Source organism: Colletes gigas, unplaced genomic scaffold (assembly GCF_013123115.1).
Source record: "Colletes gigas isolate AHSC1104 unplaced genomic scaffold, ASM1312311v1 Colletes_gigas_Sc00043, whole genome shotgun sequence".
Classification (NCBI taxonomy): Eukaryota; Metazoa; Arthropoda; class Insecta; order Hymenoptera; family Colletidae; genus Colletes; species Colletes gigas.
In genome coordinates, this window is record NW_025106672.1 from 542,438 (window position 1) to 565,877 (window position 23,440).

General features: G+C 37.0%; 2 protein-coding genes across 2 annotated transcripts in view; one reads left to right on the forward strand and one right to left on the reverse strand.

The window, feature by feature from the left end:
- Positions 1-8,449: 8,449 nt before the first annotated feature.
- Positions 8,450-21,166, forward strand: LOC122402991. The gene is made up of 4 exons (XM_043406246.1): positions 8,450-8,720; positions 9,952-10,029; positions 17,031-17,228; positions 19,273-21,166. Exons 1-4 carry the CDS (start codon positions 8,706-8,708, stop codon positions 21,016-21,018), a joined length of 2,037 nt encoding a protein of 678 aa, XP_043262181.1. The 5' UTR covers positions 8,450-8,705; the 3' UTR covers positions 21,019-21,166.
- Positions 21,167-21,276: 110 nt separating this feature from the next.
- LOC122402979 (low-density lipoprotein receptor-related protein 2) overlaps positions 21,277-23,440 on the reverse strand; it is a 44,136-nt gene continuing 41,972 nt past the window's right edge. Inside the window, exon 22 of the mRNA XM_043406232.1 lies at positions 21,277-23,321. Coding sequence (XP_043262167.1) covers positions 23,055-23,321 — 267 coding nt within the window. The 3' untranslated portion in view covers positions 21,277-23,054. The remainder of the gene's footprint in view (positions 23,322-23,440) is intronic.

The following is a 23,440-nucleotide window of genomic DNA, read 5'->3' on the forward strand; positions in this document are numbered from 1 at the left end:
TACCGAAAATCTAATTAGGTGTCTAAATTTTTCGACAAAAAAGAAAAATTTCAAATCGTTCTCGAAAAATTATTACGGTTACGGGGGTCAATTACAATCATTTGTGATGAATAGACATACCCCTAAAATCGTGCGCATTTTCTGGAAAAAAATTCATTACGGGCGGAACTTTAAACGTTAATAAGTTTTTAACGATGCCTCCATTAACAAATTGGTATTCTTGATTTTCGTCTTATTTTGGTCTCTAGAATCCCCCATTAAAATTTTTCCCAGAGATGGCCGAACAACCTATTATATTCATTCTTGTCTAATTAATTATATGTAGTATATGTAGTATTAATTGAATGACGTACTTTACAAAATTAATACAACATGAATCATTTATTATTTAGGAAGCTCACATTGCTTTCAGACAATTGTTATATGAGACTACAAAACGATTAAAGAAAATTTTAAACAAAGTAGGAAATAATTGTATCGAAAAAGCAAGATTATTATGAGGCACTTGAGGTGACCCACCAAGTTCAGGTAAGATTTTTAATGTACTTGCAAATCTCAGAAAACAGTTACAATTATTTTTGTAGGTACAATGTTAAGAGCAAGCTCAATTTATGTAGCAGTAAACGAAACTGTAACCTTGGCTGAAAATTAATTTATGTCTTATCAGCATGAATAGAATTTTAATCAGGCATAATGGGATATGTTAAACCATGCAACTATCGGAGTAAGTATTTTATTATAAAATTAATACATATTTATCACATGAAATAGAGTACCATTCTTCCACGAGAAGAAGGCACAGCGTGTTTACATCCCCACTCCTGTTGCAGTCCGCTGACTCACAGGTATTGGTGGAAAACGGTGACAGCCAATCAGCGGACTGCAGCAAGAGTGGGGATGGAAACACGGCCTGTGCTTTCTTCTCGTGGAAGGACGATACTTACTTTCATTTTCAGCTTGAAAGTGTGAGATATGTAAAGAATGAATCATTGCTAACTAATAATACTCTCAGCCTAGGTCATGGATGCAAAATAAAGTGCAAAATGAAATTATGCCACGAATCTCTGCAGACTAGAAGAAATTAGTGATCAATTACATCAACAACATCGAGATTATGTCATTTTTATTAAATAATAATTTACAGTTACATCAGTTTAATTAAAAATAATTTATGATACATAAATTACACTTTTTTACTTTTAGATTTTATAACTAATGGGCCTCGAAAACAAGGTGTTGGCACAGAACTAGTTAGTCCACGGAAAACCTTAAATTGTGACACAGAATTTAATCAGTTAAATAGTCATAACTGCGCAGCTTAATGAACAGGATAAAATTCAAGAGTATAATGTTAGTAAACTATTTTGTAAGTAGTGTTTTAATACTGAAATGATTTAAATTAACAATGTAGTGTTTACATATTGGTAAAGTTATTGTTAATTATTTATGATATTGTAGAATGCTTATCAATTGCAAGAAGATAACGTTCATCTGGGGAAAGGGTCAGTCGATGGAAGCAAAACAACATCTTTTCAACGAGAGTTGGAAATGTAAATTAATATAGAAAATCTCAATAATGTACCGCCGGAATTAAATTGTAAGTTTTTGCCAAATGAACAAGTGTCTATACAAAATTTAAATCAGTTTCAAAAGTTGAAAAATTTTGAAACTTCGGAGAATTCATTAACAAATGTTTTCAAGGGTGCCTATTGAAGAATCAAATAGAACACAGAAAATTAAAAAAAGGAAAGTTAGGAGGAAGAGTAGGGGAGAGGAGGATGTTCCTAATGGGATAGAGATAACTAATAATTAAGACTAGAGATTAAGTTGTTTTCTTTTGTTTTATTTTATTTTATTTTTTATTAGTTTAATTTTAACTTTAATTTTAGTTGTAAGCGACTGCTGGAAGCGAGGTTGGGGTTGTGGGAGAGTTAAGAAGGGAAAAGAAGAAGAAGAGGAGGAGTTAAAAGAGTAGAAAGGAGGGGAATAACTGGAGTAAGGAACATGAGACAGGTAGAAGTAGAAAATAGAAAATTCAGAAAGAAAATGAGAAATGGTGTTATTACAGAGCCGATAGAGCTGGTATCGCACCCAAATAAAAATATAGGAAATAACTATCGTGGAATCAATAAAGATGGCGGAGTAGAAGGAGCGTGAGTGACATTGCGGAAAAAAATCTGAGAGTTAATAGTGAAATAGGGAGTTGGGAGGCGGCGGAGTGAAAGAATAAGGAAGGAGTGGTGGTGAAGGGTGGGCAGGTGGGTGAAAAGAAAAGTGGTGCAGGGGGAGTGTAGGAGAGATAATAAAGGAGCACCTGGAGGGGGCGGAGGGGTGCGGGCCCGTGGCGTCAGGCCGGAAGAAAGACCATGGAACGCAGGATAAAAGAAAGGAAGATGAAAATCGAGCTAGTAAACGTTAGCGCCGCCATCATAAGGCGGCGACAAGAGGAAGATCTAAGGCAACGGAAACGGACAAAGGGAGACGTAAGCAGCGAGTAGTCTGACAGAGGACGAGGGCGAGAAACAGAAGAGAGAAAGAAGAGAGGGCGCCGCGAGAGCAGGGCGGAAGTAAGAAGAAGACGGAAATAAAGATAAAAGAAAGAAGGTCTGCAGGTGGGAAGGAGATGGAAGTACCAGTAAACTAATGAAAAGAAGGAAGAGAAGGGTGAGGGAGACGGTGAAAAAAGAGGCAGGGATGGAGTGCGGTAGTATGAAACGGAGGTAGAAGAGAGAAAGGAGCAGGAGAGCGTGGGGAACACGGGGGAGGACAGAGGGGTCAGACGAAAAGAAAAAATGGGGCCGAGGACGGAGGAGAAAGTCCCGTTGATAGAAATCGAGTTAAGGGCTAAGAGAGTTACGTATAGAAAGAAAAATAACTTCATCAAAATATTTAAGATTTCTAGGGAGGAGACGAATAAGATAGAATCCATAAGAATGATAGGAAGGAGATTGGCGGAAATTAAGCCAAAGGAGGAAGAAAAAGGGAGAGAAGTATAATGATAGATTAAGGGAGAAACAAGGGGAAGACTTTATGGTCACAACCCCAAAGAGGATGATGGAAAAGTGGGGAGTTCTCCATCAAGGGGTTAGAAGAGGAAATATGTCAGGGACAGGGTGTCGAGGGACTGGAGAGGATGAAAAGGAAGGTGAAGACGGAGAAGGGGTACGAGGCAGTGGACACGGACCTTATTTTGGTCAAATTTGAAGGGGGCAGCCTGTCTACAAAGATTAATATTTTCGATGGGTGCGTAAGCTTGGCGGTGAAGCTATATGCAAAAAGTGTGAGGCAATGTTACGAGTGCCTAAAGTTTGGGCACATTAAGAAATGGTGCAGAGGTGAAGGGAAAAAGTGTTTTAATTGTGGAGCGGCGGTCCATGATGAATGCAGAAGGAAAGCAAAGTGCTCCAATTACGCTGTTCAACACGAATTTTGTTTTTCCGTACCCACTAGGTGATTCTTGTAGAGCTCTGTTTCGTAAACACGAATGTGAAAATGGAATTGCTGTATCACCCTCAGTTTTCGAAAAACACGAGTTTTTGTGAAAACGTCCAATTTTTGGCAAAAACGAGGTATTACGCGAAAATTAGAAACATCAGACAGTTCCACTTAATCTTAAGAGATAGAGGAGAGATTCCTGAATATGCTAACATCGATAGTTATAATATTTTGTACTTTTGAACGGTTGTAAATGATCGCCAAAGTTTGAAAAAGTGTCGAAGTACGTACTTTATACACAACACTTTTGTATATTTACGGAAAGTTCTTTACCTGACACGAAATCTATACACAGGATCTGATTCTGCAGACATTTCTGAAGAAGAAACTGTCCAACAGAAGTGTAGAAGCCGTTCTCAATTGTCACAGGTCGAGACAATGTGTATTGGCACGACGTTTGACCGCCACGCGGCCATCGCTTGTCTATCTCGGCGCGGCAGTGCCGTAGCTACCTACAAGTGAAACTGGTATAATGGTGCAATAGGGCATGCACTCTGTATACAGGGTGTTCGGCCACCCTTTGGAAAAATTTTAGTGGGGGATTCAAGAGGCCAAAATAAGACGAAAATTAAGAATATTAATTTGTTGATGGAGGCTTCGTTAAAAAGTTATTAACAATTACAGTATTTTCTCTATATAAGCTCAGAACTCGTCCACGATATAGACAAATATCGTATCCCCTCTACTTATCCCCACTGCGTACCGTTAGAACCCAGCACTCGCTGAACCGGCGAGTGTGCCTTCCTATGGGCGGTTCCCCAGGATAGCGGCCCGTTTGACGGTCGGTCGTCGAGCATTGTCAAATTTTTTATTTTTCCTTTTCTTGTTTTAAAACTTTTAACATGTCTGTGACAGTTTTCTGATTTAACTAAGATCAAGTACAACATAATTTTTATTATTGTTTTTCATAAATTATAATATACATTTGTCCTTTCTTTAAAGTGTATCCTCGTCTGAAAAAAGGAATTGTAATTTAATTGACCTATCATTTATTTGCTGAAATCGTGAGAGAACTCAGAGTAAAATAAGTTGGTTAAACAGTTCAAATTCGCAAGTTTGTATCTTTTTGAGTAATATCACTATTGCAGTAAATGAGCGATACATACATATATGTACTTTAGTTATGACACGATTTAACTAGTACATATACAATATTAAATCAACAACGAAATTTATCTTTATTTTTGTTCTTCCTTTTTTCGAACTTCATCAACATATTCGTGACACTTTTCTAATTAAAATGACACCAAATACGATATACAATTTAGGTCCTATTTACTAACGCAATAAGAAATCAAAGGCATGCATCGCTCAAGTGGCTCCACGTCGGCTGTATCGAAACACAGGCGATGTTTACGCGAGCCTATACAGAATCAGTATTTCATTCTGCGACCTCTACCAAGAGAGGTAGAGGTCAGAATTAGAACACCGATTTCGTATAGGCTCGCATAAACATCGCCTGTGTTTCGTTACAGCCGACCCGAAGCGAAGGAAGCGATAGCAAATTCGGCGATGCTCGGCCGCTCAGTCCCTCTTTGTCATATGCTCGCTGTTCTTTTCTATACTCGCCGCCTCCAGTAGGCGTCAACAAAGTATCAAGAATCGTTTCTCGTCCACGATATAGCCGAGCGTTGAGCCCCGAGAGCGTCGCTTCTATAGAGACAATACTGTAAATTCAAAAATTTCAAATCGTTCTGGAAAAATTATTTTAGGTTGCAGGGTCAATTATAATCATTTTTGGTGAATAGACATATCCTCGAAATCCTACCCACTTTCTAGAAAAAAATTCGAGAAGGTGTGAAATTTTTCGACGTAAAATAATAATTTCAAATCGTTCTGGAAAAATTATTTTCGATTGCGGGGGTCAATTACAATCATTTTTGGTGAATAGACATACCCCCGAAATCCTGCGCATTTTTGAGAAAAAAGGCCGAACACCCTGTATAGTATGTTTGATTTTTTTTGTAACTTTTATTGCTTAATATATTTGTATACTCTAGGATACTAATCACTGAATTATATTTTTAAAATCCATGGAAACTTATCAATGGAATCACTCGAACATGTACGCTTTTCTAAGAAAGATCTGGAGTAAATCCTTGCTATTCACACTTCGCTCTTAGGAATATTATTCCTATTCTGTGAGGCAACCCAACAATAAAATGTTTATTTTTGTACGGTTTTATATTTAAAAAACCGTTCATATACATACAATGAACATCGAAATTGTTTAGAAATGGAAATGATCGAGAAATTGTTTTTTACAAATCCAAAAACAGATTAAAAAATCAAAAATGATAAACATATACAGGAATTTGGAGCCTAAGATATTATCGGTGTTGCATCCGTTATGCGTAGCTACGGCATTGCCGAGCCGAGGTAGGCTAGCGATGGCCGCGTGGCGGTAAAACGCCGTGCACGCGTTGCCGACGAACATTTTCTCGACCTGTGACAATTGAGAACGGCTTCTACACTTCTGTTGGACAGTTTCTTCTTCAGAAATGTCTGCAGAATCAGATCCTGCGTATAAATTTCGTGTCAGGTAAAGAACTTTTCGTAAATATGCAAAAGTATTGTGTATAAAGTACGTACTTCGACACTTTTTCAAACTTTGGCGATCATTTACAACCGTTCAAAAGCACAAAATATTATAACTATCGATATTAGCATATTCAGGAATCTCTCCTCTATCTTTTAAGATTAAGTGGAACTGTCTGATGTTTTTAATTTTCGCGTAATACCTCGTTTTTACCCAAAATTGAACGTTTTCACAAAAACTCGTGTTTTTCGAAAACTGAGGGTGATACAGCAATTCCGTTTCCAGATTCGTGTTTAGGGTACGAAGCTCTATAAGAATTACTTAGTGGATATTGAAAAACAGAAAACAAAATTTAATTTGTAGAATAGTGTTATGGGGGAGATCACGGAGCATTAAGTAGAGGCTGGTGTCACAGATGGAGCTGGCAACCAATAAAGTTATATATAAGTACAAAAGTTTTGAAGAAGCCAGGAGGGATGGCGAGAATAGAAGTAGAATTGGAGGTAAAAGGGAGTAGATATGTTGAGGATGAGGAGAACGAAGAGGGACCAGGAAGAGAGCTGGGAAGAAAAAGAACTCCCAAGGAGTGATTGGCATTCGTGGGAATTTTGGTCATGCGCACTGGAGCGCATGATCACTGTCGTGTACACTTTACTAGAATTTAGGGTACCGTTGGATCGCAGCAAGGAACACAATTTAAGGAAGTTACAGGGAAAGAGACAAAAACAAAAAATTTCTTCTTAATCTACATGAGTAAAGCTAGAGAAATACGTAGGGGATCCTCGATAAGTTAATTTTTGTGTGATTGGCGAGCATTTGAAGCAGAAAGTTCAATTTTGTACAAAACATGGGAATTCCCAACATGCACCTCTTTTTGCGCTAAAGATACATCTATGGTAGCGGACGTCACGTAGCTGTGACGTCAGCGTACGCATGCGCAGAAAGGAATCCCGCGAGGGAAAATTCCAGTGCGCATGACCAAAATTCCGACGATGTCAAGAGGTTGTTGGCCGCCGCAAAGTTTCGACCGGCACGCAGAAGATCGATGCGTGCGCATGTCAATCATGTGCAATGGCCCAAAATCGGTTTTGATGCATCGCGCAGAGGGCACGGCTAGCGATTCTCTCGAGCACAAAGCGTGCCCGAGAGGTGCTGCTAATGAGACTCGCGGCGGCCAAGAAATGAGTTTGGATTACTAACCAAAGGGATACATAAGCCTAAGGAAGGCTTAGTTGTTGTTAATAAATAGATAAATAAATAAAAAAAGGGTATTGTTCGATCTATCATATTCTGGCGTCCATCCATCTAGCGTTGGAGGGAACGTACTATCTCGACAAACTTGGACGTTCTAGCGTCAGATGGCTTAAGATTCAAAAATGCCCGCCATCCATACAATCTTTTAATTCGGTACCAATAATTATTTACGAAATTAATAATAATTAACATAGTAGCTGCAGTTGCGATCAATTTGGGAATTTCTGTTGTCGAGGGCGTCAGCTATTATAATTAATTAAATTGAACAGTAAAAATATTAGATTAAGAACTTTCTATCTGTAATAATTAGAATTTGTTAAATTTGAAATCTGTTTGCTGTGAACTGATGGGAAATAATTTATGACGATTTCGTCGACCGCATTCCTTAACGAATTATGTGTACATGCACATAATAGTTTTTATGATAGCACGTATGATAGCTCTTGTTTTTCCTTGCGAAGATTTAATTTTTTAATGCAACGACTCGGCCAATTAATTGCAATAATAACAGAGGATCGTGGGGGGTTGTGAAAGAAAGGAAAATTGTAGAATCATCATGAATCCGCTCGTGAATGCCACTTTCATTCATTCCATCATTATTGGACTTGTGGCGTCGCCTCCTATGCCCGCCGCCAGAGGGGTGGCGCTCTCACAAGCACTCGACCGACCCCTCGATTGCTATGTGTATATTCCTTGACGAACTTCCCAATATCCCAGTCGTCTAAGGCAGGGCCTGCTGGGAAGCGCCTTACTCATGAGCCTAATAGCAGGAGACAACCTAACCCAGACAACAAAACGCGCTCTACGAAATTCTCCGACTTCCTACCCGCAACAGTGCAATGCCACAGACTCGTCTCCTCTCTTCCATACGAATATTTCTTCCTTATACAGAAATTATCCGATCAAAAATAAAATTGCAATTTAATTATAATACGTATAGCAGAAAGGGAATTGAAGGTTTTCGACTATGGAAATTATTGATTAATAAGGTATAACTAAACATGTGAGGAATAACAAACAATTCTAGTTGTAATTATTTCCGCTTCAAGTACTCGAAAAAACGCGGAGGCTACTTTGAAATTCTCTCAAACGCGACTTGCGTCTTTCGTTCTTGAGGTCGTGCGAGGTGTGAGGTGGTTTCGTGGATTGAGATGCTGGTCAGGTGGATCTTTAAAGGTAATCGTAGGCTCTCTTCGGACTCCTTTGATGCGTGGGGATAACTGGAGCTACCAGTTAAGTGAAGTGTATCGGCATCGGTACGAAGTAGTACACTGTTTCTTTCCGGAGTGTGTGGATCGGAGGTGTTCAGAGGACTGCCGCGGAAAACAAGCCACACGGAGCAGAGAAACATATCCTTCGAAGACTACGCACGGAGGCAACTACTCTCGAGCGATTCGTCGATCGACACATTATAAATATGAAAGTTTATCTGGTAAGTGTCTTTTACTCCGTTTACCACTGCTGTTTGCCCTTCGAAATAATTTGAGACATTTTTCGAAAAAAAGAAAAAACGATACTCGGTAAAAATGTTGTTATTTAATTATTATTTTTAGATACACGGATAACTTTACCGCGAAATTGGACAAATAATTAGTTTGGTCAATAGGTAATGTCAAATTGTTCAAATGGAGGACCTTTTTTAAACAAATATTCCAACATTGCTCTGTTTCGTGATTTAAAGTTAAATAAAATGTTTAATTATTTCTTTCCTTTTGTTATTATACAGTTAAATAGGAATGTGCACGATTATTAAAAATAATTTTTAATAGGTGACTGTTTGCCCTTTCAAATATTTAAGTAGGAATATTTTTCTGAAAAGAGAACAACGATACTCAGTAGATCTAAATTAATAAATAATAAATAAATAAATAAATAAATTTCTATATCTATATAAAAATTTAATGAATGTTATTATTTAATTATGATTTTTAGATACATGGATAACTTTTTAGGAATATTTTTCTAAAAAGAGAATAACGATACCCAGTAGATCTAAATTAATAAATAAATAAATAAATAAATTATTGATTAATAAGTAAATTGTTATATCTATATAGAAATTTAATCAATGTTGTTATTTAATTATGATTTTTAGATACATGGATAATTTTACCGCGAAATTGGACAAATTATTAGTTTGGTCAGTCGGTAATGTCGAATTTTTCAAATAGAGGACCTTTTTTAAACAAATATTCCAGCATTACTCATGATTTAAAGTTAAATAGAATATTTAAATATTCATTTATTCCTATTATTACACAGTTAAATAGAAATGTGCACAACAAATAAAAATAATTTTTAAAATAAATAATTATTTTGGTCAGTCGGTAATGTCGAATTTTTCAGGAAGAGGACCTTTTTTAAACAAATATTCCAGCATTACTCATGATTTAAAGTTAAATAGAATATTTCAATATTTATTTATTTCTATTATTACACAGTTATATAGAAATGTGCACGACAAATAAAAATAATTTTTAAAATAAATAATTATTTTGGTCAGTCGGTAATGTCGAATTTTTCAGGAAGAGGACCTTTTTTAAACAAATATTCCAGCATTACTCATGATTTAAAGTTAAATAGAATATTTAAATATTCATTTATTCCTATTATTATACAGTTAAATAGAAATGTGCACGTGTAATAAAGATAATTTTTAATAGGTGACTGTGGTTGTATGCATGACGACCATGACAGCGACATTGGAATCCGACTCTCATGGAAATAGGAGCAACGAAAAGGTAAACATAGAAAACTCCACGGGGGGACACATACAATACACGCCGTCCATTTATAAATTTTCTCAGCGGTTTCATTTTCCCATAGTGTTTAAGGAACGGGGGGGTGTTGATTCAAACATTTTTAATCCAAGTATCCCGAAACTTGCAATATTTTACAAATTCCTTTAAAGAAATAAAAATAAACATTTCCTATCAAAAAAGATTAAACATTATTTTCTATGGAAACGGTCAATTTCAGTGTCGTTTGCTCGTTTCTGTAGATCGATTTGCGGAGATACTGTAGGCTGTACCAAGTGGGCGAGGCCGATCGTCTGACCCAATTCGTTGCAAGTAGAAAACAGATCACGAGGAATCTGTAGAAACGAGTCTGTTGGTTCTAGCCGGACGAACGAGAGTAGGAAATCGGTTGATTTTGGTAAAAGTTCAGCACCAGTGAAACTCCTTACGTCTTGGACGTTCTTTTACATCCGTAAATCTTCTCTTCATTCAGGAAACGCTTATTTTCTACTAAGTTTCACTGAAACTTCGATTCCAGGTTGAATTAAAATAAAACAATGGACGAAAGGGCCCCCAAGACTGTAAACATACCGGCATTCTAATTGGCAATCAGGAGCATTCGTTAATGAACTTGCTAATATTCCAAGCGTGTGGAATAATTGTAGCTTGAATTATTCTCGTATCTTGGCTCATTAATAAATTATTAGCATAAATTATTCCAACTGATTTGAAAAAGATTCAATGAAGAGAAGTAAACTTCTGTAAATCTTTTGGAAAATGAGCAATTTTGTTAAACAGAATCAAATGGAAATTGTACAAATTAGGAGAAGTTAAGAAATTAGAGTTAATTAGGAGAATCGATTGTTAAATATTAAATGATCGAATAGACAGGCATTTTGCGTCCAGAAAATATTGTCCTAATTGCAGTTGGTATCAATCGAAATGGATGAAAATAACGTGACAGACAAGTCGAGATGAGAGAAAGGTGGACGGGTGGACGAGTTTACGGTTCCCGCGCTTGTCTCCCTTTCTCCAGCGCCATTCGTCCGACGAAGAAAGGAGAAACGGGAAAAGATGCTCGCCACATTCCTGCAGTCGCAAAAGAAAAACCAGTGAGAGTCGTACTCGAGTTCAAAGTCACATTAAAAGCAAACCCAGCCTCGTTCGCGGCCAACGGAGTTTCGATTCCGCCATTCCTTCATACCCCACACACCTAAAACTCTAGCTTCATAGCAATAGTTCATTTATTTTCCTCGTGCCTCTGGTAATCAACACTTTGCAGGACATTTTCTATCACTTTGCAGAATCTTTCTATCACATTTTCATTGAAACAACCTTCTTTGTCTAGTAAAATCAATTTTCAAAGTCCAGAGTTAGGTACAATAGCATATCATAGCAAAAGGTCATTTCTTTTCCTCGTTCCGGGAAAGCAACACTAATTCAGAGCCTTTCTATTACGTTATCATTGGAACAACCTTCATCTCTGTCTAGTAAAATCAATCCCCAAAGTCCAGAGTTAGGTGTAATAGCATATCATAGCAAAAGTTCATTTCTTTTCTTAATTTCTGGTAAGCAACACTAATGCAGAACCTTTCTATCACGTTTTCATTGGAACAACCTTCTTCTTTGGTTAGTAAAATCAATTTTCAAAGACCAGAGTTAAGTACCACTTTTCCAACAAATAGTTAAATCACGATTTAAGACTCAGAATTTGACTATTTGTTGGAAAAGTTGTACTTAACTCTGGACTTTGAAAATTGATTTTATTAGATAAAGAAGAAGGTTGTTGCAATGAAAATGTGGATTTGTGGATGGATGGTTCTGTATTAGATGTCCTGCAAAGTGTTATTTCAGGATTTTAATATTTAAATCCTGAATTAACACGTTGCAGGACATCTAATGCAGAATTTTTCTATCACATTTTCATTGGAAGAACCTTCTTTTTTGTCTAGTAAAATCAATTTTCAAAGACCAGAGTTAAGTATAATAGCATATCATAGCAAATGTTCATTTCTTTTCCTCGTCCCGGGGAAGCAACACTAATGCAGAGCCTTTCTATCACGTTTTCATTGGAACAACCTTCATCTCTGTCTAGTAAAATCAATTCCCAAAGTCCAGAGTTAGGTGTAATAGCATATCATAGCAAAAGTTCATTTCTTTTCTTAGTTTCTGGTAAGCAACACTAATGCAGAACCTTTCTATCACGTTTTCATTGGAACAACCTTCATCTCTGTCTAGTAAAATCAATCCCCAAAGTCCAGAGTTAGGTGTAATAGCATATCATAGCAAAAGTTCATTTCTTTTCTTAATTTCTGGTAAGCAACACTAATGCAGAACCTTTCTATCACGTTTTCATTGGAACAACCTTCTTCTTTGGTTAGTAAAATCAATTTTCAAAGACCAGAGTTAAGTACCACTTTTCCAACAAATAGTTAAATCACGATTTAAGACTCAGAATTTGACTATTTGTTGGAAAAGTTGTACTTAACTCTGGACTTTGAAAATTGATTTTATTAGATAAAGAAGAAGGTTGTTGCAATGAAAATGTGGATTTGTGGATGGATGGTTCTGTATTAGATGTCCTGCAAAGTGTTATTTCAGGATTTTAATATTTAAATCCTGAATTAACACGTTGCAGGACATCTAATGCAGAATTTTTCTATCACATTTTCATTGGAAGAACCTTCTTTTTTGTCTAGTAAAATCAATTTTCAAAGACCAGAGTTAAGTATAATAGCATATCATAGCAAATGTTCATTTCTTTTCCTCGTCCCGGGGAAGCAACACTAATGCAGAGCCTTTCTATCACGTTTTCATTGGAACAACCTTCATCTCTGTCTAGTAAAATCAATTCCCAAAGTCCAGAGTTAGGTGTAATAGCATATCATAGCAAAAGTTCATTTCTTTTCTTAGTTTCTGGTAAGCAACACTAATGCAGAACCTTTCTATCACGTTTTCATTGGAACAACCTTCATCTCTGTCTAGTAAAATCAATTCCCAAAGTCCAGAGTTAGGTGTAATAGCATATCATAGCAAAAGTTCATTTCTTTTCTTAATTTCTGGTAAGCAACACTAATGCAGAACCTTTCTATCACGTTTTCATTGGAACAACCTTCTTCTTTGGTTAGTAAAATCAATTTTCAAAGACCAGAGTTAAGTACCACTTTTCCAACAAATAGTTAAATCACGATTTAAGACTCAGAATTTGACTATTTGTTGGAAAAGTTGTACTTAACTCTGGACTTTGAAAATTGATTTTATTAGATAAAGAAGAAGGTTGTTGCAATGAAAATGTGGATTTGTGGATGGATGGTTCTGTATTAGATGTCCTGCAAAGTGTTATTTCAGGATTTTAATATTTAAATCCTGAATTAACACGTTGCAGGACATCTAATGCAGAATTTTTCTATCACATTTTCATTGGAAGAACCTTCTTTTTTGTCTAGTAAAATCAATTTTCAAAGACCAGAGTTAAGTATAATAGCATATCATAGCAAATGTTCATTTCTTTTCCTCGTCCCGGGGAAGCAACACTAATGCAGAGCCTTTCTATCACGTTTTCATTGGAACAACCTTCATCTCTGTCTAGTAAAATCAATTCCCAAAGTCCAGAGTTAGGTGTAATAGCATATCATAGCAAAAGTTCATTTCTTTTCTTAGTTTCTGGTAAGCAACACTAATGCAGAACCTTTCTATCACGTTTTCATTGGAACAACCTTCTTCTTTGGCTAGTAAAATCAATCTTCAAACTCCAGAGTCAGGTACAACTTTTCTAACAAATAGTTAAATCAGGATTTAAGACTCAGAATTTAACTATTTGTTGGAAAAGTTGTACTTAACTCTGGACTTTGAAAATTGATTTTACTAGATAAAGAAGAAGGTTGTTGCAATGAAAATGTGGATTTGTGGATGCGTGGTTCTGCATTAGATGTCCTGCAAAGTGTTAATTCTGGATTTAAATATCTAAATCAGGATTTAAGGCTCCAAATAGTGCATTTTTGTGGTTTCAATAGGAATTTTAAATTTTAGTGGAAAAATTTTGTCCAGGCCAAGACTAGAAGAGTTGTTTATGACCGAGTTTGAGAAACATTATGATGGAGAATGTTTTATCGGATATGGAACGGAGACTATATTTAACAGTATTCTACAGCTTCTCTTTGCAACTCTGAAATTGCTCGGAAACCTGATCGTAACCGGTGAAACTTGTCGGTTCAATTCTGGTAGCTCTTTAATCTTTCTCTCCCCAAAAGGGCCATCCACCGACAACGAGTTGATTATTTTCACTCGTTCCTGGCTATTTCGAATTTATACCCGTTTCTCTTCTGTTCCTCCAGTTATTCTCATATCCGGACACCAAACCTAACGGAACGAACAAGACAACAGAGTTAAACAAGATTAATTATTATATTATATTATGAGCATTTATACAGGGTGTTCGACCACTTGTGGGAAAAATTCTAATTGGAGATTCAAGAAGCCAAGATAAGACGACAATCAAGAATATCAATTTCTTGACTGACGCTTCGTTAAAAAGTTATTAAAAAATTAAATTCAAAAATTTCAAATCACTCTGAAAAAATTATTTTTAGTTGCGGGGGTCAATTACAATCATTTTTTATCAATTGACATACCATCGAAATTCTACCCACTTCCTAAAAAAAAATTCGAGAAAGTGTGAAATTTTTCGACAAAATTAAAAAATCTCAAATCGTTCTGGAAAAATTATTTTTGTGTGCAGGGGTTAATTACAATCATTTTTGGTCAATAGACATACCCCCGAAATCCTACCCACTTCCTAGAAAAAAATTCGAGAAGGTGGAGAAATTTTTTGGAAAAATTAAAAGGTTCCAAATTAATCTGGAAAAAATATTTTTATTTGCAGGGGTGATTGCAATCATTTTTGGCGAATAGACATATCTTTGAAATCCTACGCACTTTCGAGAAAAAAATTCCTTACCGAAAATATAATCTGAGGCCTGAAATGATTCCCCAATATTCTATGCAAATCATTGAAACATTATAACTCCTGAACGGCTTGGAGGATTTTAATGTTTCGAACAGCAAACAACGTGTATTTTGGCGTAGAATATGTAGAAATTCCAAAAATATTTGGAAAGTTGCTCCTTAACTTCGTAAAGTAAGAAAAACACCATAAAAGTGGTCCAATTTTCAAACAGCCATAATTCCTACAATAGTGAATATATTTCAATGAAACTTTTTTCTGAACTAGAGCTCATGGGTACATACAAAAAAGTATTAGACAACTTTTCTATAGGGCGTCAAACACAGTTACTAAAAATCAAAAACGAATTTTTAAAAATAATCGATTGGGGGTTCCCCGATTTAGGTGCCTAAATATTTCGGCGAAAAGAAAATTGCAAATTGTTTAAAAAAAAATATTTTTGGCTTCAGTGGTCAATCACAATCATTTTTGGTCAATAGATGTACCCCCGAAATCCCACCCACTTCCTAGAAAAAAATTCGAGAAAGTGTGAAATTTTTCGACAAAATTAAAATATCTCAAATCGTTCTGGAAAAATTATTTTCGGTTGCGGGGGTCAATTACAATCATTTTTGGTCAATAGACATACCTCCGAAATTCTATCCACTTCCTAGAAAAAAATTCGAGAAAGTGAAATTTTTTGACAAAATTAAAAAATCTCAAATCGTTCTGGAAAAATTATTTTCGGTTGCGGGGGTTAATTACAATCATTGTTGGTCAATAGACATACCCCCGAAATCCTACCCACTTCCTAGAAAAAAAATCGAGACGGTGGAGAAATTTTTTGGAAAAATTAAAAGGTTCCAATTTAATCTGGAAAAAATATTTTTATTTGCAGGGGTGATTGCAATCATTTTTGGCGAATAGACATATCTTTGAAATCCTACGCACTTTCGAGAAAAAAATTCCTTACCGAAAATATAATCTGAGGCCTGAAATGATTCCCCAATATTCTATGCAAATCATTGAAACATTATAACTCCTGAACGGCTTGGAGGATTTTAATGTTTCGAACAGCAAACAACGTGTATTTTGGCGTAGAATATGTAGAAATTCCAAAAATATTTGGAAAGTTGCTCCTTAACTTCGTAAAGTAAGAAAAACACCATAAAAGTGGTCCAATTTTCAAACAGCCATAATTCCTACAATAGTGAATATATTTCAATGAAACTTTTTTCTGAACTAGAGCTCATGGGTACATACAAAAAAGTATTAGACAACTTTTCTATAGGGCGTCAAACACAGTTACTAAAAATCAAAAACGAATTTTTAAAAATAATCGATTGGGGGTTCCCCGATTTAGGTGCCTAAATATTTCGGCGAAAAGAAAATTGCAAATTGTTTAAAAAAAAATATTTTTGGCTTCAGTGGTCAATCACAATCATTTTTGGTCAATAGATGTACCCCCGAAATCCCACCCACTTCCTAGAAAAAAATTCGAGAAAGTGTGAAATTTTTCGACAAAATTAAAATATCTCAAATCGTTCTGGAAAAATTATTTTCGGTTGCGGGGGTCAATTACAATCATTTTTGGTCAATAGACATACCTCCGAAATTCTATCCACTTCCTAGAAAAAAATTCGAGAAAGTGAAATTTTTTGACAAAATTAAAAAATCTCAAATCGTTCTGGAAAAATTATTTTCGGTTGCGGGGGTTAATTACAATCATTGTTGGTCATTACACATACCCTCGAAATCCTACCCAGTTTCTAGAAAAAAATTCAGTACGGCCGAAACTTTAAACGTTAATAATTTTTTAACGAAGCTTCGATCATGAAATTGGTATTCTTGACTTCCGTCTTATTTTGGCCTCTAAAATCTCCCATTAAAATTGTTCCCAGGAGTAGCCAAACATTAAAAAATATTATATTATATTATGAGCATTTAATGCCCTAATAAATATTTATTGAGCATTTAATTACCTAATAAATATTTATTAGTTAACATTTTCTGTACTACCGTTAATTTTTCTTAATTTTCCATAAAACACGTTTGTTTATAGGCACTTCCGGAACAACGACAGAAATACGAACAAAACAGAACTCGAACGAAACAAGAGACGAAAAACGTTCAAGATCGTCAGTCGTCTGTTGGAATCTTCCAACAAGAAATCTTCAAATATTCCGAGACCAACGCTCCCAGCCAACCAGAGGACGAAATTTCGAAACTCGTTAACGATAACGAAAATAATTATAAAACAGTCAGTACCTATTCTAATATTCTTTAATTACTAAATAAGTAATTTTATAAATAAAATTTTATAAATAAAATTACTTAATTCTAAATTACGCATAGAGACGGAATCTAATTTAAAATTTAAAACTTGTTGGTTCGTAACAGTTTTTTTTAATTAATTCCAATTTAATTCTCTTCCATTCAATGAAAATTAATTAAAACGCTTTTAAAGATCCACTCTTAATCGATGACTTTAGACACGAGCTACGAATAATGGTGATTTCCTCGCTTTCCCTTCCTCGTTACTGGGAAAGTGATTCACTTTCAACCGGTCCTCGAATAATCATACTGAAGTATATAGCAAACATAAACGACGGTACAGAATAATGATTGACTATTAAAATTCGAATATGTTGTGACGAAGACGTTTTCCCTAATAATTGGTTGCGTCAGAAATTCATACGACGCGAATTCTTAAGCGTTTTCAATCCAAGATGACCTTTCTCAACGCTTTCACTTGATCGAACGCAACAGGAACGCACAAGGGATTATTACGATGAGTTAGGCGCTGTGACATTTCTACTTTGGTTTAATAAACATTCTCTTTCCTTGAGAGAAGCTGGAAATCAGTTTAGCGTTTTAAAATCGAAACTTTTTGTCTATATGAACCTGAAACAAAGTAAAACTACGTACCAAATTGTGATATAGAGAGAGTAGCTGTTTGAAATCATCGATTGTATAAATAAGATTTGCGAAGAATGACTTTGTGCAAACATTTTAAACAAAGTTGTAACGTCCTTTATTTTAAAACACAATGCAGTGGTTACAAGAGAATCAAACAAAATATTGAGCGATGAGCGCGTGAGATCTTAAGGAAGTGACGATATTATTGATCGCCATTTCCAGCGGAGATTGAGAGTTGAGAAAATGCCTAAATTATGCGCTATTTCAAGACACATAATACCTTTGCAATTGTATTAATTGTTGTGGTTTATGAGCTTGAGCCTTCTGTTAATTGAAGTGAGTGAATTACATGAAAGCAAGAACTACGAGCGTTGAGACAAAGAAAAAGCACCCTTAAACAACTCTTGTACTATAGCCGGTTAGAACAAGGCTATGCTAATGACTGCGCTATGGGCCGCTACAAGGTTTCGACTGATATACAGAAAAATCGATGCGTGCGCATGTCAGTCATGTCCAATGGCCCAAAATCGGTTTTGGCGCATCGCGCAGTGGGCGCAGCTAGCGATTCTCACGAGCACAAAGCGTGCCCGAGAGGTGCTGCTAATGAGACTCGTAGCGGCCAAGAAATGAGTTTGGATTACTAACCAAAGGGATACATAAGCCTAAGGAAGGCTTAGTTGTTGTTAATAAATAGATAAATTAATAAAAAAAGGGTATTGTTCGATCTATCATATTCTGGCGTCCATCCGTCTAACGTTGGAGGGAACGAACTATTGCTCGACAAACTTGGATGTTCTAGCGTCAGATGGCTTAAGATTCAAAAATGCCCGCCATCCATACAATCTTTTAATTCTTTTAATAATAATTAACATAGTAGCTGCAGTTGCGATCAATTTGGGAATTTCTGTTGTCGAGGGCGGCAGTTATTATAAGTAAATTAAATTGAACATTAAAAATATTAGATGAAGAACTTTCCATCTGTAATAATTAGAATTTGTTAAATTTGAAATCTGTTTGCCGTGAAATGATGAGAAATAATTTATGACGATTTCGTCGAGCGCATTCCTCAACGAATTATGTGTATATGCACATAATAGTTTTTATGATAGCACGTATGATAGCTCTTGTTTTTCCTTGCGAAGATTTAATTTTTTAATGCAACGACTCGGCCCATTAATTGCAATAATAACAGAGGATCGTAAGGGGTTATGAAAGAAAGGAAAATTGTAGAATCATCGTGAATTCGCTCGTGAATGCCACTTTCATTCATTCCATCATTATTGGACTTGTGGTGTCGCTTCCTATGCTCGCCACCAGAGGGGTGGCGCTCTCACTAATTCATTAAAAAATTAATAAAATCGTTTAATAATGTCTATTTATTTCAGAATGAAACCTACAGGGATTTCCAACCCCGGCTTTCCAAGCAAATAGTCCAGCCGTACCTCGTGCCCTCGGAAACCAAACAAACTCAAGAAAACACCATAAACGGGTCTACAAATAGCGTTCCAAGGTCATCCAGAACTCCCGAAGGCACTGAAAACTTGACCAGTACCGTTATCACGGTGGAAAAAGTTCCTTTTCAACAAATAGCTCTGAAATATTCACCTGCCCAACAAAATAACTTCAATTTGAGCCAACTTTTCTCTGAAGAGCTAGTGGATTTCGGTCAACGACTTCGTTCTCCTATCCCAAAGCCCAGAACTAGGTCCACGCCTAGGAAAACAACCACCAGACCCTCAATTCTCAACAACATTAGCCCAGAAACTCCGAAAAATTCATCTTCTTTTCAACAAGACTTGCAAAAGGCTTGGAGACTCAAAGAAAACCAAGACAATGCCAGTCCTACGATCGTCCCAGCTACTTCTGCGGACACTGTTTCGTCTACCACAGTCCCCGCCTTGTCCCTAGGTAAATTCTCAGGCCCGATAGTGGTCCCAGATTTGCCTCGACAGGGTTTAACATCGAAACCTAGCTTCTTAACGGCGTCCCAGGTCGTGTTGCGCCCTCTACAGGTCGGCGTGGCGCTGATGAACGCCGGGGAAGACCTCAACTCCGTCCAGGACTCGCCAGAGGCAACTTTACCAGAGGAAGAAGTTCGATCAGATCTCCAAAACGACCAGTCCTCGCTGCACACCGAGTCCCTGGCACTGAAATCTGGTCAACAGTCGGTGGAGATACAAAAGTCGGTGGAGATATTTCATACGGCGCCCGTGCACGAAATCCACTATCCGCTGGAGTTCGTACCCCCGCCCAGAAAGCCACAAGACAAGAAACTGAACCAACCGACCAACGAGAATCTTCCTGTAAATGTTCAAGAAAACGAAAATGAGAACGAGGTAGCTTTTCTGGACCTTGCAGAGGGTCGCCAGGTCTCCAAGTACTCCAGGGAGCCGCCCAGGGTCCTGGAGGAGGTCAGGCTAGTCCCCCAGGTCATAGAGAAGCAGATAACCATACCACATCCGTTTCCAGTGCACGTGGACCGCGTGGTAGAAAAGCAAATTCGAATTCCATACCCTGTTCACGTGGAGAAGAAAATGCCCTTTGCTGTCCAGAGGTTCATACTTCCATTCCCCGTCCATTTTCGAATCCCTCCTTCGCTGGAAAAGCCTCATCTTCTGGAAAATGGCAAGTTGTTCAAGTCTATTGGGATTCCTGTCTACAATGATGCCAATTTACAGCAAATTTTCAGACACCAAAGCTTTCAGACGATGCCTGGACCATCGTACGGATCCCTGATGGACGACCAGGGCTCTTTTAACTCCACACAGTACTATGGACTGGGCTACGCTGGAGTTTCTAGGCAACCATTGTTGTTGCACTCGATGCCGAACAAGTTCGGGACCCAATACTCCCAGCTCCTTTATTCCCCGGTGATTGGCCATTCTGCTGCCTATGGAAGGCCAACGCCGGAAAAGGAGAGCGTTACTGGCCCACGAAAAATGGTTCAAGCCTCGCCGGCGATTCAATCCAAGTCCTTGCAATATGCGTCCGATGGTCAGATGAGAAGAACCAGGCAGGAAACTGGTGCCAACGCTGGAACCTTTAGGCAATCAAAAATGGAGTACGGATTCAAACCACCTATGGTTCCTTCGGTACAGTACGACGAACAAACTGCCACCAAAGTAGAGTAGCGCAGAGTTGTAACATGGTTTCGGTCCAATTTTATGGAATAAAAGTTCCACGCATCTTCATCTTTAGAAGCTACTCTAAAGAGATCAGTACCGCGGATGGCAAGTGTTCTTCGTCTTGGAGATCTGTTGCGCAGGTGCAAAGAAACCACGGATTCGAAAGTTCAGCATTTATTCTTGGACGGTACGGTACCTGTTTTAATGTTCGAACAATATATTAACAATTGTGATCTCGTCGGGTCAATAAAAAAATACAGAAAATACTGATACAGATAAAATAATATTAATCTGGAGCCCCGCCCAGGACGAAGTCGTTCCCGATTACGCGCCATTTTTATTCATCGCGCGTTCTCGTACATATACATAGATAGATCTGTTTATTTATATAACTTTATGTATAAATCTGTTGGAGGACAGGCAGTGACAATCTTCTATCCTTCATTGATCCGTAAACCTATATACAACGTACTGTAAAAAAAAAACGAAATCGCACGGTGAGAAACTCGATTAACTAATCGTTGGTTAATTTTTAAATATTTTTCGCGTTGAAATTCATTTCTTTCGAGTCCACTTGGAGAGTTGCGTTACCAATTTTGATCAAACTCAAATCGTTTGATTAATTTCACTTAAGTTCGCTTGGAGAGTCGTGTTAACAATTCGAATAATCTTTACGACTCTCAGAACCCAAACGTTCCAATTACAATTTATTTCGATTAAAACATAATCAAGATTCTACCGTGGCAAATAAATCTCTATTCAAGAGCATTCTACTCTGTGGTTTCTTCAAAATAGGTCATTACCAATTTACTTTCCACGAAAGACTGTACACCGACCTGTTCCCTCCTTCGCATAATCTAGAAAAATGTACAATGTAACAACAGTTTGCTTGCTGGAGCAAACTTTGATAGAGAAAAACTTGTTTCGTGAGGCCCAAACCCTTAAATTACAGCCCTCCAACAAACTTTTTTCTATCTGCCTCGAGTAATTCTCAAGAATGTGGAATGTTTTTGTTTCTTTATGGTACATGGACAACGTGAAAACAATATTCTGCGATAAATCGTATTTACAAGACTTACAAATCGCACCTAAGATGACACAAATTCATTAATTGCACTTTCATCCCACTTGAAACACAATTATTCATCCACCTAACGTTTCTATCCATCTTTCTCAATAATTTTAGTATTTTTTTCTGTGCGCGGAGCATGGCAATTGTGGGCTACAGTGAGATACAAGTGCAACGAATGCATCTCTAGAAAGAAGTAGCGTAGTCAGATACACTTACTGTGTGCACTTCGTGTTAACTAATTCGCAGGAAATTATACATCAACAATTTCCATTGCAAAAAACTTTTACAAACACCTAAGTAAATGCAAAATGCATGCTTTCATAGTGTTTTACAAACAACAATACTGTTCATACTGAACGGTTTTTTCATATCTTTCTTATAAAATTTAATTTTTTTACCTCTATTTTAAAACGTTTTCTGTATAAAATTAGAATCGCAGAAATGGAAGCAGAGTTGGATGAAATTGTAATCTAATTACATTTCCAATGATTACATACGTGTAATTTCACGGTAATTAACGACAAATTTCACTGTAATTCTAACTGTAAATCTTTGATTCGTGTAGAAACTAATTATAGTGTGATTAGCGTCCAACTGCACTATAATCATAACTATAAACCACTAGTTAGTCTAAAAACTATCAAATTACACTGTAATCACCGTCCAATAGCCCCATAATCGTCATAAAAGCTTTAAAACCTAATTCTAGTATAATTCACATAACATTATCCCTGATAAATCTAATCAGACTACATTTTTCCCCAACTCTGAATATAAAAGACACCGATGTAAAAGTACCAATAACTTTTTCTAATTGATCAGTACGTTGGCACAAGGCACTATGTAGTTAGGTGTAACTAGGGAATTGTTATAATCAGACCAAGGTTTTCCTTCTTCTACATTTTCTTCTCTCTGGTCGTGTCACCTCGACATTCTAACTACGATCACTGCACAAAAGAGTTCAAACTGTCTAACACTCAGACTTGTCTTCCTCGACCAGCTGCTGGGTATCCTTTCCCGAGTCGACGGCCGTTGGATCGAGCTCTTTCCTCTTCAGGTGCAACTGTGGCGGCTCTTTGTGCTGGACGCTGGATGGTTTCATTTCAGCTGGAAGCTCGTACATGCTGCTGGTCCCGTTAGTAGCTGTTTCCGTGTTCACAGCGTCATACATTGGGTTACTAAAATCCCTGTTCTTGTTACTCACGTCTCCAAGGTTGTACTCCACGTCCAAAGGTTCCTATTTAACAAACAATTCAATTCAATTCTATTGTGGCGCTGATTTGCTGCAGGTATGAACTCGTGAGAATCGTAGGAGGATAGAAAAGGAAAGGAGGAGGCGCTAGTGGACTCATCAGT